At 39.9% G+C, this 13428-nt stretch overlaps 1 protein-coding gene across 3 annotated transcripts; it reads right to left on the bottom strand.

Annotated features, from left to right (window-relative positions):
- Positions 1–677: 677 nt before the first annotated feature.
- Positions 678–12986, bottom strand: RB195_015783 (uncharacterized protein; the record flags this gene model as incomplete). 3 transcript variants are annotated; one of them, XM_064206658.1, is made up of 18 exons in its annotated part: positions 678–689; positions 930–1044; positions 1957–2117; positions 2653–2751; positions 3062–3154; positions 3908–4011; positions 5561–5680; positions 5752–5812; positions 7233–7349; positions 7692–7876; positions 7929–8147; positions 8210–8316; positions 8437–8551; positions 8661–8745; positions 8901–9028; positions 12730–12782; positions 12836–12876; positions 12942–12986. In XM_064206658.1, the coding sequence occupies 18 exons, from the start codon at positions 12984–12986 to the stop codon at positions 678–680; spliced, it is 1860 nt and encodes a 619-aa protein (XP_064062538.1). The 3 variants fall into 3 exon arrangements, with proteins under 3 accessions (XP_064062538.1, XP_064062539.1, XP_013299621.2); XM_013444167.2 differs by lacking the exons at positions 678–689; positions 930–1044; positions 1957–2117; ... (3 more) ...; positions 12836–12876; positions 12942–12986 and adding an exon at positions 6826–6891 and having other exon boundaries at positions 5547–5680; positions 12730–12766; XM_064206657.1 differs by lacking the exons at positions 3908–4011; positions 5561–5680; positions 5752–5812; ... (8 more) ...; positions 12836–12876; positions 12942–12986 and having other exon boundaries at positions 3062–3106.
- Positions 12987–13428: the final 442 nt, after the last annotated feature.

Here is a 13428-nt window from a genome sequence, read left to right as displayed (position 1 = left end):
AAATGCAATATACCGCACAAAATCGAAATTGCTCTGACCCCTTCACGAAAACGAATCAATAGTGATCTCATGATCAAAACCAAACCGCTTTCACTTCAAACAACCACGATACTTTCTCTCTTTTCTTTTCATCTTTTTCTTCTTTGCTCATATGAAAATGTTTTTCCCGCATTAGATATCCAAGTCATCCACTCCAGTGATCGGAAATTTTCCTATTGTTTTCACAGTACAAATTATTTCTTTTATACGAACTCACTACCACGGTCATGCCTTGTCTTTTATCCGACTAGGTTTTTTGGCGGAAAACTTTATCATTGGCTGACGTTACGACTAAACAATCGCCTTTACGGGACTAAAAATGGATTTTAACCAAGCTGTCATAACTCATGTCATAAGCTGCCAAAAATCAAGTCTGGTTGATTAGAAAAACAACAATAATCAAACATCATGGAATAGCTTAATGAAACAAATACTGAATACTATTAGAATGATTACTGTAATAAGAATAATCCCAAAGAACAATGTTTTACCAATGTTTATTCCTTATATATACGCATAAGTTCGGGTGAAATTTAAGAAAAAAATAGTATGCCGCTTCATTTGGAGAATTCTCGCCCCATATGATGTGAAAAGAGTAATTGGAAATATATATAGTCTTCAGAATTCTGGACATCAGGTTAGTCGTCATTCTGAAACACACGTACGATTGCATTTGTCAAAATGTTCCGAATACTGTACCCGATGACTTTGTCGTAATCCACAGCCACATTAGCATGAGTAGCTGGTGTTAGCAATAATTTTAATAAAATAAAGATATGAGCGTTGTTAGTGATTTGCCAGTAAGGTACTTTTAAAAAACTAATGGTGGTAAAGTGATTATTGCGACACATTCGCTAGAAGCTCATGTATTTTCTAACAAAAAAAAGAACCTTCGGTTTGCTGCCAATGATGCAACAACATGCTAATGCTATAGCGGACAATAAGAAGATCCCAGCGGAAGCAATTACAATAGCCATAGTTAACATACTCCAGACGGAAGTGGTCCTAAACAGAAAGTACATACTTCAAACTGACATGACAGGGAGTACACTTTCATCAGATTTTTATTCAGATAAAAGAGGAGCAGATGCTGCCAGTCTCATTCGAGTAGAGGAGGATTGAGGAAAAATGTGCCTCATCAGGCAAAAATAGTATTGACTATAAATCATCATGAGAATGTGTTTACTTTTGAACACAGATGCGATAGTGTTTGAGACAGTTTCTAAACGAATCTAGATGCATATTTTTTGTTATTATATCTATAAATTTCACACCAACAAACTGAACGCTGGTTCGGTGTGATTTATATTCAACTAAATTGTCAGATCGACTTCCTTCCGGAATGTCTTCCAGCTCAAACCCTATGTCAGAAAGTAACTCATTGGTAAGTTGCTGTCAAGGTACTGTCCAATTCAAGCGATTCCCAGAGAGATGATCTCGCACTACGTCAAGTCCAGGCGAAATTATGAGTAGTAATGGAATTTATAGACGGGTCAAAACGAAATGAAGCACGGTGCAGTTGCGTAAGCGGTTGCAAGGGACAGTAGAAATAGCGGTCGGAGTCCGTGTGGGATCATCGCGAACTGCAGCTACGAATGGTGCGATCGAGGGTCCCCTCAATCCTAATCGCTACAACCGCTTTCTCAGCACCGTTTCGAACACAGCCACTAATGCACCTGCACAGAGCTTTATTTCCTATTGACCCTACTATACAATACTTCAGTAAGTCTCCTCCAAAAAAGCTATCAAACTCAAAGTCAAGAGACATCTCTTTATCCATCCATGTGGTTCTTACTTTCACAGAGAAATTATCATACTCATATTTCACATATCTAATTGGCGTTTCACATATCTAATACATTTCTCAAACAGAAGTCGTCAGTCAGATTACTGGCAAAGAAAAAAAAAAGAACTAACTTTCTCTCATAGGTATGAATATTGAAAGGTGCACGGAGAGCGGAGCTTAGACAACCCATCAGTCCTGCGTCTTTCTCGCGATTTCTTGTCGTAAATGGCTTCCAGTATCCCACTGTATTGCAAATACATCTATAGTTCATTTGTGCTTTCTCAACGATGGCCTTAAAACTGTTACATCATCACATGATTCATTTTGTCATGATAAACACTGAAAAAGTAGGCATGGAGTTTATCAGTTTAGTTGTGGAAAGGTTTGGTCGTTTAAATTGTAAATTGAATCGCCCATTTCAGGCTCTGAAGAAGGTGATTTTGCCGAAACGTTAGCCAATAAAACTATTGAACAATCTTGCGTACAGCTTATCAAAACCAATACGACATTTAACTATGCCGAGGTTCATTGAAAGTCGAACTTCTCAACTGCGTTGTTAAGATAGTTCAAACATTCACTGGTGACTTCTCTTTCACTCCTCTGGTTTTGCATAGTAATGAAAAAAGATTTCAATCCTCTGTCCGTATGTTGACGAATGATGAATACAGAGTGAAAGAAGAACACATCAATAGCCGGAACCGCGCAACCGGGCACCACAGCACCTTTGTTGTGGTGTGGACAAAACCTAACTTCCAAATCTTACAATAAGGATTCAACTTTAAGTCGATAATATTAAAAGAACGTTAATAAAATAATAATGAAACTACCATCATAGTTGCAGGTCTGTTACAATTGTTCGTCTTGCAAAAACATGCCGCCACCGGATTTCCATCGAGATCTTCGAACAATGAGCACTTTTCATCGATCTCCAGGAAAAAAAAAACAGCGTTAGTCTAGTATGGGAGAGGGCAAAGTTTCTCTTCATCATTAGATTGTGGAATCTTTAGGTGAAAATTATTAGGGCAGCATTGTAATTATATTAAAAAAAGGTTTTCTACTCAAATATGAAATCAGCTATGGTAATAAACCTAAGCATGGGTCATTATCATCATTATCTTAGCAAATTCGAAAATTAGAAATTCTTGCTATAAATTAAAGAAAAGTTAGCAGGATGGGCTTATTCAGAACGACAAGGTGCTAATCGTTACAATTTCAGCAAAACAGTGAGAAACCTACCCTGTGTGGAGATTTCAAGCTTCCATATTCCACATTTGTACGCATGCAAGAATGGAAATCAGAAAGAACGGTGAATACGGTACAGTAGTTGTTCTATAATTCAACATCTATAAGAAATAATGTGTGGAAACACAAAAACACAGATCTGAGCACGTGTGCAGAAACACAAAACCATCTCGCTCAATGAGTCCAGCCCGTAGTACACTGCAGCGATTAGCATCCATCGCAAACTTACATTCCTACATGGCGATCCTTTCTTTTAGCTCTTACCTTAAGTTGTCTTTCTTTTCCGTGCCACGACTATAAAAGCACGATTCACTTCAACGACATGTTCAAGAGAACTCTCATTGTCCGCAAATAAGAACCTATGTGATTACGGTCGAGTCAAAACGACACGAAATTCGGTGCAATTGCGTAAACGTTCACGCGCACAATGCGGAACACTTGCGATCGAGGTAGTACCACTCTGAACTTAAGCGTTGAGCTGTGCTACGAAAGGTCCCATTTGGATCCTAGCTACTACGCTCCACTACAACGCTTTGATTGCTGCCGCGAACGCCCTCGCTGCTTACATCGAGCTTAAAGTCCTTTTGATCCGACTATAATAGCAAGCGATCAGAGCGAACTACAGAATAATGATAATCTCCTAATAACGGCTCCGATTTCTCCCAGTTACCCTGTAATTTGTTTCGTTCACACATCCCCATAGCGTACTTTTCGATTTCATCTTAATTACGACTTGAAAAAGCAGCTCTGTGTACTTCCATAAGAAAAGTGAGAAATAACGAAAAGCTTAAATCTTAAAGTCTCTGGTCATGGGTCTTGAGAGCTGAAAAAACAACATACCGAAAAGTCAATGCTTCGAACGCTGGAACTGTTCCCGACGAAACAAATTACCGACTCCACCCCACTAATCCAGAAAAGGTTTAAAATAACTGCTACGGGCCACACTGAAATTCAATGCTATTAAGGGAACAGATGCGTCAAGAAAGAATGCGTTGCGTTATTTGTGAGTGTCATCGATAGCTAAAACTACATCCAGATCAAAACGATGCGAAGCTCGGTGTAACTGCGTAAGCGGCGCGGTGGAGAGCAGCGGTTGGGTCGAGGTGGGATCCTCGTTAGTGCATCGCTGAATTCCGAGTGAAAATAGCGATAGTTCCGGCTCTCTTACGCAACCCCATCGAGCTGCAGGTCGTTTTGACCCGACTATAGCACCAGCTCAATAAGAAGAGCATATACGGACAATTGATGAGCACACGAACTCGAAAGTCGTACAAAACCTACTTTACGTCACTACTTTAGGAAAAGGGATTCGATGAAATGATTCTAACCGCTTAAGCTTCTCTGAAGAATTATCAATAAGGTTTTCATTCGGATGGTAAACATTTCTGATAACAAGAAAAAGAGTACTTCATGACATGAAACACGGTGCAGTGGAGCGTAGCGGTTAGTACCGTACTGGAACACTTGCTGACACTATCCACGCTGCTGACGCCGCAGTTTGCGATGGTCCCACCTCGGTTCCAACTACTGCCTCCATCGCGCCGTTTCGAGCGCGTACGCAATTGCACTGTGCTACATGTAGTTTTGACCCGACTACATGTGGAAGCGTATTCCTATTGTGGATGTCACAATTCAGAGGAAGATTTACTGCAATGCGGCTAAACTGAGCGGATATCAACCATTCTCACTTCACACTGCTAATATCTCTTCTTTTTTCATAAAATTCTATGAAAGAATCTCATGTAGTTAACAACTCGAGCTCCTGTTGTGTATTTCTGTGTGGATTTAATGCAAATGTCCTTAATCGCCTAATTAGTTTTTATTATCGATCTTGACGATAGCTACTGGCTACTAACTTGATCCCTCATTGATTAAAATAACACCGCTACGTGCACAAAAAGTCGTATTCCTTCCAACCAGATATCACTCCACCGTTCCTGCACACTGCTGTTAATGATTTTCATAAGAAATGTAGCATATTTTTCTTTAAACTAACAACCTTCACTGTATAAAACGAAACGAAATAAAATGACATTGAATGAGTAGTTTGCAAGTCCATGTAGTTCGATCACTTTATTCAAATTTCAAGAAGCAATATTAGTTAATTCAAGTTATGAGTTTCTAGATCGCATGAGTCTTCAATTTTATCATATTAGGTTCAGGAAAAGGAAGAAAAAGAAAATGTTCCAGTGATGGATCTGTAGTTTGTAAACAATAAAGGAACAAACTCAAAAGTAGAAACGTCGACAAAGAAATGGCACAAATAACAATTTAGCACGAGTATTTACACTGTACAACAAGTAATTAAGTAATGTACGGACATAAAATAGCTTTCTCATTGGTATTCGACAACAACATGTGCTTCAAAAAATTGGCGATCAGTAAACAAACAAAATACGTGTTGCACAGAAGATCACACAAGTCACAGGAAGGCGGGAAAACTAATGGATGTGAAATAAGCAAAGATTTGACGGGACCCTCAAAAGTCTCCACCGAAGTCGCCTCCACCAAAATCACCGCCGCCGAAGTCGTCACCACCGCCGAAGTCACCGCCATAATCACCACCGTAGTCGCCACCATAGTCGTCCCCTGGATAATCGTAGCCGGTGTCTCCTTCAAAGCAGAAGTAAGTCATGAGCAAAAAAAAAGAACTGAATAGTGAACAAGAATGTTGATACACGTACCAGCATCTCCAGCGCCGTATCCGTAGTCATCGCCGCCAGTGTCTTGAGCACCAGTGTCATTCTGAAAATAGTCCATGTACAATGGTTTTAAAGAAAAAACAACGGCAAGAAAAAAACGATCTGAGAGTAAGCATTTGAGAGTTTCTTCACATTTTGTCCGTTACTCACATTTTTAAACCACCGCAATCAACATTTCTCCGCAAAAAAAAAGAACGGAAAAGGAAAAAACTGCACTGCATTTGCAAAAAATATAAACATTGACCGTTGCATTGGACGTATTTTAAAAAATCCAATTAAGCCAAGGTGATATACTAGGAGTCAAGTTCGCTAAATCGACCAAAAAAAACGTTGGAAATATTGGTAAAAATAGGCTCCTTTTAGATTACACAACAAACAGCAATATTATCAAATGAGTATACTCGGGCCAAAACAACCTGAAACTCGGTGTATTTGAGCGGTCGCGCTCGAAGCAGCGCTCTGACAGTAACTGAGTGAGGTGGGACCCTCGATAGCTCTAATTCGCTAGCTCTAAGTCCGATTCACTCGCCTCTGCCACAAAGCCGTTTCCAGCGTGGTCGCTTATGCAACTGCATCGAGCTTGAGATCGTTTACTACAATTTTCTTGACGTTAAGCCTGTATAAGAGCATGCACTTATGTCAACTCGACCAGCCGTTATGCGCGTGCGCGATTGGGACATGATAAAGGGCACAAAGACTGCTTGTCAAAAGCACGCACTTTACTAGCTTGTCTTGGTAGACAGGTACATATAAATAAATACAGCGACTCTAACTAACTTCTACTAGTGAATCCATGCACAAAATAAAAGCCAGAGTAGCTTTAAAAAAATCTTATCAATTACTTCTTTCCAACATGGGCATGCAGCAACAATACGCAGGTAAGCAGGACATATTTCGATTCAACGCCAAACTACAACTACATTAAATTTACTTCATCGTTCCAAATCATTTCGAAACGATCAAGCGAATTTCATGCAGCTACGGTAGTTCTCCATTATGATCACCGCACACAAGCCATTTCTAGCTTGAAATCGACTACACTTTCACATTCTGTACCTGATCGTAATCAGCATCATTAGTGTCATCGTACTGCTCCGGATAATCGCCGTCAGGTGCGTCATTCTAAGAATTTCAAGAAGGTTCGACTATAAGGAATTAGGAAAAAAAGATAAATAGATTAAGCAAGTTGACATCTCTAAACACTCATCAGTAGAGCACAAGTTATTTCATAAATTCAGAATTTGTAATGAAAAGAATGTAATTCAGCTGCAAGTAGATGACCGAACGGAAATCGCGATCCATGAGCAATCAACAAGTTGGGTGACCTCTGCGCGGTGAAATAGAGAGTGTGCAATGTGAAAGACTCATGTTAACGTAGGAACCACAGACGGTTACAGATTTGAAAATCGTGGAGAGATAAATATGCATCGAAAAAAAAAGAACCTGACGAATGTCACACATACCTGATTATCCTGCGGTTCCTCAACTGTTGGCTGAGTTTGATTGGCGTCACCAGCTGTACCAGCAGCATTTGGATCCGGATAATTGTAGTAGTTGTTGGTGATGTTCGTGTCGTTATCCTGCAACGATATGAGCTAATCGGGGCAAGAGGAAACTCAAAAACGTCCCCCAATATTCCCTTAGAAAGACTTATTCCACTTTTAACCTAATTATTCTGTTAGCAAAGTCTCTGAGAGATAGTTTTTCGTCCATCGCTTCATTCTCGAAACGAAATAGGATTTAATACACAAAATTTGGCGAATTTTATTCATCAAAAAGTCTAACTCATACCTGCTGAATCTGTGGCATAAACAAAAAATGACGATCTCATTTGTAAACTTAACAGTAAACTACGAAGTTAATTCCACCTATCCACTTCTCGGGAAAAGTTAATGTTCAAAATCTGTGAAATTAAGACACACCGAGTAATAACTGCCGTAGCCGCCACCCATTCCACCTCCATATCCACCCATGCCATGACCGCCCCACATCGAACCCATACCATAACTCATCAGAGACCCAGCTAGCATTCCAGTCCCGAATCCTAGAGCTGCACCTCCCAATCCGGCTCCGAGACCACTCCCACCTCCGCCATAACTACTGCCTCCTGGAAAAGTAACATAAGACAACAAAAATTCTAAGGTTCACTTGAAAACAACCTCGATCGATGATAACCGTTGTGGGGCCACCACCATATCCGCCTCCTGGTCCATAGCCGCCGCCCCCTCCGCCACCTCCATAGCCGCCTCGTGGTTGATTGTAGTACGGTGGTGGCGGTGCAGCTCCACCCATAGGTGGTCCACCGCCACCAGCCGGAATGGCTGGTGCTGGATACCCTTGCACTGGTGGAGGAGCATCCGGATATTTTGCGGGAGGTACTGAAAAAAGTTCATATTTGGTCGGAATTTCTACAGTGATCAAAATAATTAATCAGGCTTACTGTAACCACCGGGTGGCTGGCCAGGGCCCGTCTGAGGTGCTGGTTGTGGTTGCTGCGGTGGAGGGTTTGGTTTCGGCAACGTTTTTGTGATTTCGTTGAACCAAGACCTTTAAAAATAGTGGTGAAAAAAAGTTATATCAGCTTTGAATTAAGTGCTGTGAAAAAATTAAATGCGCGCAGAGGAAACGCCTTCTTGCATGGTAGGATGGCATTTGAAATGAACTTACTCGATATCCGAATCAGATGAGAACAAAATCCAATGCACAGTTTCTGCTCGTGGATCCATACCAATACCAACGAGATGATGTACAGAATACCCATCTGGTAAAGAAGGGCGCTTAACTGAAAAAACAAGAGTTGAAAGAAGTGGAGAGAAATAAATTTTGGAAAAAAAAGGAAAAAAATGAGGATTGAACAGTTAAAAATAGCATTCATAGTCAATGGCGTTTACCAGGCATTCGATCCGTCATTAATCCAACACAGATATATGGTACAACATCCTTGAGAAGTATTGATCCTTTCGGCTTTCGATCGCCCTAAAAAGAACAATGTTTAAAAGATGCCACACATGAGAATTGTCCTGCTGACCATATGCAAATTACCGTAACAACTACTACAACTACGAAGTATTTAAATAAGAACTACTTTCTCGGCAAACAATAATAGCTTAATAACGTTAACAATAACTAACCTTCTCATCGTACCAACATAATTTTGAATCGCTAAACAACACTGCATGATAGGTTTTCCATTTGTTGCTTAGAAATCCAGATTTGAACTTCATAATATCGCCTTCTTTCAGGCGACGAGCATCCATGTCTGAAATGATTGCTAGTTATTTCTAGAGAACTAATGCCAAATATGCATCCCAACATAAAAGAACGACACAGTGGAGAGGAAACGTTCTGACAGAAATAGATCTACACTGTTAGGCTACACTAACATACTTTGTACTAAGAAAATATGACATGTCAAATAAATGTTACCTTTATCTTCTATTAATTTTAAGGGATTTACACTGCATTGAGACCAGTTCCTAATTAAAAAAAAAATTAAGATCTATTCAAAATTCATAAACACTCAAAATAGTCCAACATTCCAATTGATTTTGATCTATGTTCTTGAAATTTGAAATTGTAGAAGCAAAAAGTAGAACCGAACTTTCTGCAACTATATCTACAGTGTTCCGAGTAGGGATAAAGATTTTATATACATTCAAATCCTACGCTTTCAAAAAAAGTAGAAAGAGGACGAGAAACTCCGAAAAATGCAAATTAAATGGACAAAAAACAACATTTTTATATAGTTTCAACAACGCCGTAGAAGTAAAGACAAAGCATTCTTTCGATAAACTCCCAAAATCCATTTTCCTTGCCCTGCACTACAATGAACCAAAGACTCTTTACAAAACAGAATGATACTCAAATTAAGGAGGGGGATAAAAATCGTGGCACAATGAATGAGGCCGATGAGAGGTTCAATTATGACAGCACGATCGATGGTTCGAAACCATAGAACAAAAGAAGCCCTTTATCCTTCCGGAGTCGATAATTGTTACCAGACATGGCTGGAAAGCTAAAAACACTTAGCTGATACATAGGTTATTCCCCGCAAGTTATGATAAAGCTACACACGCGTTCATAAAACAACGATTCTGATCCCGTATCCAATATCCTCTCTGAGAGTACAAACACTATGGAATCGAAACCATCGGTGATTTCTTCTTCCAGTCGTACTATCCAACATTCTTTGGTCATTTTGCTGATAAAAATTTGATGTAACGGCACCTAGCTACGGGACCTGGCCGTTTATTGCAGAGGTGTCTTTATATCCACTGTTAAAGGTATCACCCCACGAATCTGAGGTGGTACGGATTTAAGATGGAGTATTCGTATACGGGATCGTAGATTAAGGAGAGGTGGGTGATTCCGTCCATTTCCTGCTAATTGGCGTAAAAAACGGCCCGGAAGATGCGGCTCGTGCACACGGCTGGCACGCTCCAATCGAACTCCTTGTAGAAAATAGTGCGCCGGAACGCTCGAAGCCAGATCTTCCGGGACGTTTCTTACGGCAATTAGAAAGAAATGGACGGAATCACCCTCTCTCCTTAATCTACGATCCCGTATACGAATATTCCACCTTAAATCCATACCACCTCAGATTCGAGGGGTGATGCCTTTAAAACGAGTGAAAACGTTCTCCCGCTGCGTCCGCGGTCATAATTTTATTAGATAGCAATATTTCTAACTAAGGAACTTTTTTCCGCCGGAGTACGCTTATCAAACTGAAAAAAAAATCATTGGACACAAACTCCGAATTGAAGTCGGATGCACGAGTGCATCCCAAAAGGAATGAACAACTTATTCGTTACTTTTGACATGGAGATTGACCTGAAGAAGAAAGAACAACTTAAATTGAAGAAATGTTCGATATAAAACTACGTTTTTTCGATTGATTCGCTCGTGCACGTTCGCGTAATCGATTCAACTAAGCGAGCTGGGGTTCACCTCCAACGCGTTCGTGGTGTAATGGTTAGCATGGATGCCTTCCAAGCATTCGACGGGGGTTCGATTCCCCCCGAACGCAACCGCTTTTGCAATTCCATGTATAACCGCGCGACATTCTACAACTAGTAAAGAAATATCATCATCATCATTTACATTCCAACTTTCTAGCATTGATTTTGGTTTTGCTCTGATCGATTTTAGTTTCTTCGAAGAGTTAAATTTTTATTAATAGATGGTAAATTTTGAAGAGACAAAGTGGCACGTTTCTATTAGTATTCAGCAATTTTATTAATGGCGGCGGATGTAGAGCAGTCGACAAGAGGTTAATCTGTAGCTGCACGATCGATCGGAGGTTCAAATCCTCTCTAGTGCTCACCAAGCGCTTCTTCCCTCTGCGATCGATGAGCTGGTGCTAGACTTGTCTAGGAGGATAAAAAAAAACTTACTTCACACATCGGCTAGCACCCGCAAGTCATTGTATGGGCCAGTTAAACGTTCGTAAACCTCAAACGATTCTGAATTGAAGTGAACGTAGTGGCGCATCCCATGCGGATTGATTAATGCCAAACACTTTATCTTTTATCGTTTAATTTTCTTTGTATTAATATTCAGCAACGTTAATAGAAAAACGAGTTGGAACTAAAATGGAGAATTTTCACTTTCACTTCTCCTTGCATTTAGTGCTCGATTACAAACTGGTGCACTAAAATGCAAGAAAAAGTACAATGCTCACCATTAGCAGTAATTTCCAGGAAATGCACTTTCCTTAGCTAATTGCACTTTTCTGTCTGTCAACGATTGGGAAAATATAGATGTCAAGCTTGCAGAAGTAAAGCACATAATCCGCGGACGGTAAAGCGTAAGGTAAATCGTCACCCTTGCAACTTCACACTCGTGTAGATAGCTACTCATAAAATTTTCATATCTTGACTGCAATAATCGATAATATCGTGGTATATAATCTATATCAATAATAATACCGGAGTAAACATTTTCTGATTTTGATATTCACGACTTCTTTACATCGTTGCATGTATGCGATATTACTATAGATACTGATTATATATCATCGATCATTGATACCACCACAATATTTCATGAATGTGAATTTGCACATGCAACAACGTATCGCACGCCTAAGCAGTCGTTGATTACGGTATCTCACCTTTGTGCGGTTGACTTCTACATTTCTCCGCTGCAACACATGTATAAAAGATTCCTATTTGTAATTTGGAGAAGCATGGAAAATAGGGACAACCGGAGAATAACAAAGCAAGTGTATGCTTATAGTATACGGTAGGTCGCAGCAAAGACACCCCTTTTTAATTCGTCTGCACTTTCCTTTATTTTGGAGAAGAAAGAAGTACATGGCCAATTGAAAAATTCAAAAACATTAGGAAATGACTAACTGGAAATGGGTGGACCATTATGAAAGAAAAGACCACCTGCAAGACATGTAAAACCTTATATAAGAGAATAGACCGTATGAAGATATAACAAAGAGTAAGAGAAGCCAATAGACAGTGTTTTTTGTGGGGAATATGTCCTGGTACAACGAAAGAGGCCTTTATCGTTAAATAAATGCATTGGGGGATATTACAATATACTCAGAAGTCCTTTCAAACAGTCCTTGAGAAAATTTTGAAATTTCCCGTGGTGTAACTACGTCGATACAGTCATTGCCTTCGAATTCCCCTAACAATACACACTTGTTTACGTCGTGTAGGAATGGCGACTTCAGCAATCTTCAATGATGAAGCACGAAGCTCAACGCAAAACGAAAACAATCCAATTTGAAGAAAAAAAAACTAACGATTGGAAAGGAAGTGAAATAAAAAAGTGCAGAGAAAACATTAGGAAAGTTTTAAGGTAAAAATCGCAAAAATGAAATCATTAGTCTCAACACGGGTTGGGCAGGGAGTTTTGTAAGAAATCAATAGGCTGAGCAGTGGTATCAACCACGATTCATGTGTTTTAAAGAGCATGAAATACAACTAATGAAAAATGTTATACCTATGTCCGTTATTGCCGAAGAGTTCATACATGGCATAGCTTTGTTAGTTTTTCTAGCCGGCCAGAAATTTGAATAGGGTTGCCAAGAGGAAAGCGAAATGAATACTTCATGATATCGAACGAGAACAGCTCTGGCCACTCCTCAACCTATTGTTAACGACGTGTTGTTGGCATAGCAACGCAAAAAGGTAGTCGATGAGAACAAAACTGACCATGAATGCAAAGGCCTTTTTCTGATCAGAAAAATCAAGTTGCATTTCGCATTTCCTTCTTTCTCGACTTTTCTTCTCAACATTTCTTCGCTAACGCTACTCCTTTCCCTCAAATTCAGATTAGATTTGCTCCATGACATGAGAAGCCAGTGGAAAACCACTTAGACATAAAAAACCTCAATCAGCTGAACTGCAACTGCATTGTGTGATCAAAGACGAAAGTCAAAGTTATCAAAGATAAAGTTTCTGGCGTATCAATCCGCTTGGGATGCCCAACGCATTTTACTGCAATTCATAATCATTGAGGTTTCTGGAACGCATGTTGGCCTATACAATGACTAGGGGAGGCCAGCCGATGATCAAGTCAGTGTTTTTATCCTCTCGGACAAGTCTGGTACCAATTTATCGACGCCGGAGGGATGAAAGGCTTGGTTTGCACTAGGGCGGTTTCGAAAAATCGGCCGTGGTTATTGTGATTATTTCAACC

The sequence above is a fragment of the Necator americanus genome, chromosome V (genome assembly GCF_031761385.1).
Source record: "Necator americanus strain Aroian chromosome V, whole genome shotgun sequence".
Lineage (NCBI taxonomy): Eukaryota > Metazoa > Nematoda > Chromadorea > Rhabditida > Ancylostomatidae > Necator > Necator americanus.
The sequence above is the reverse complement of the archived record's forward strand: the minus strand, read 5'-3'. Positions and strand labels throughout refer to the sequence as shown.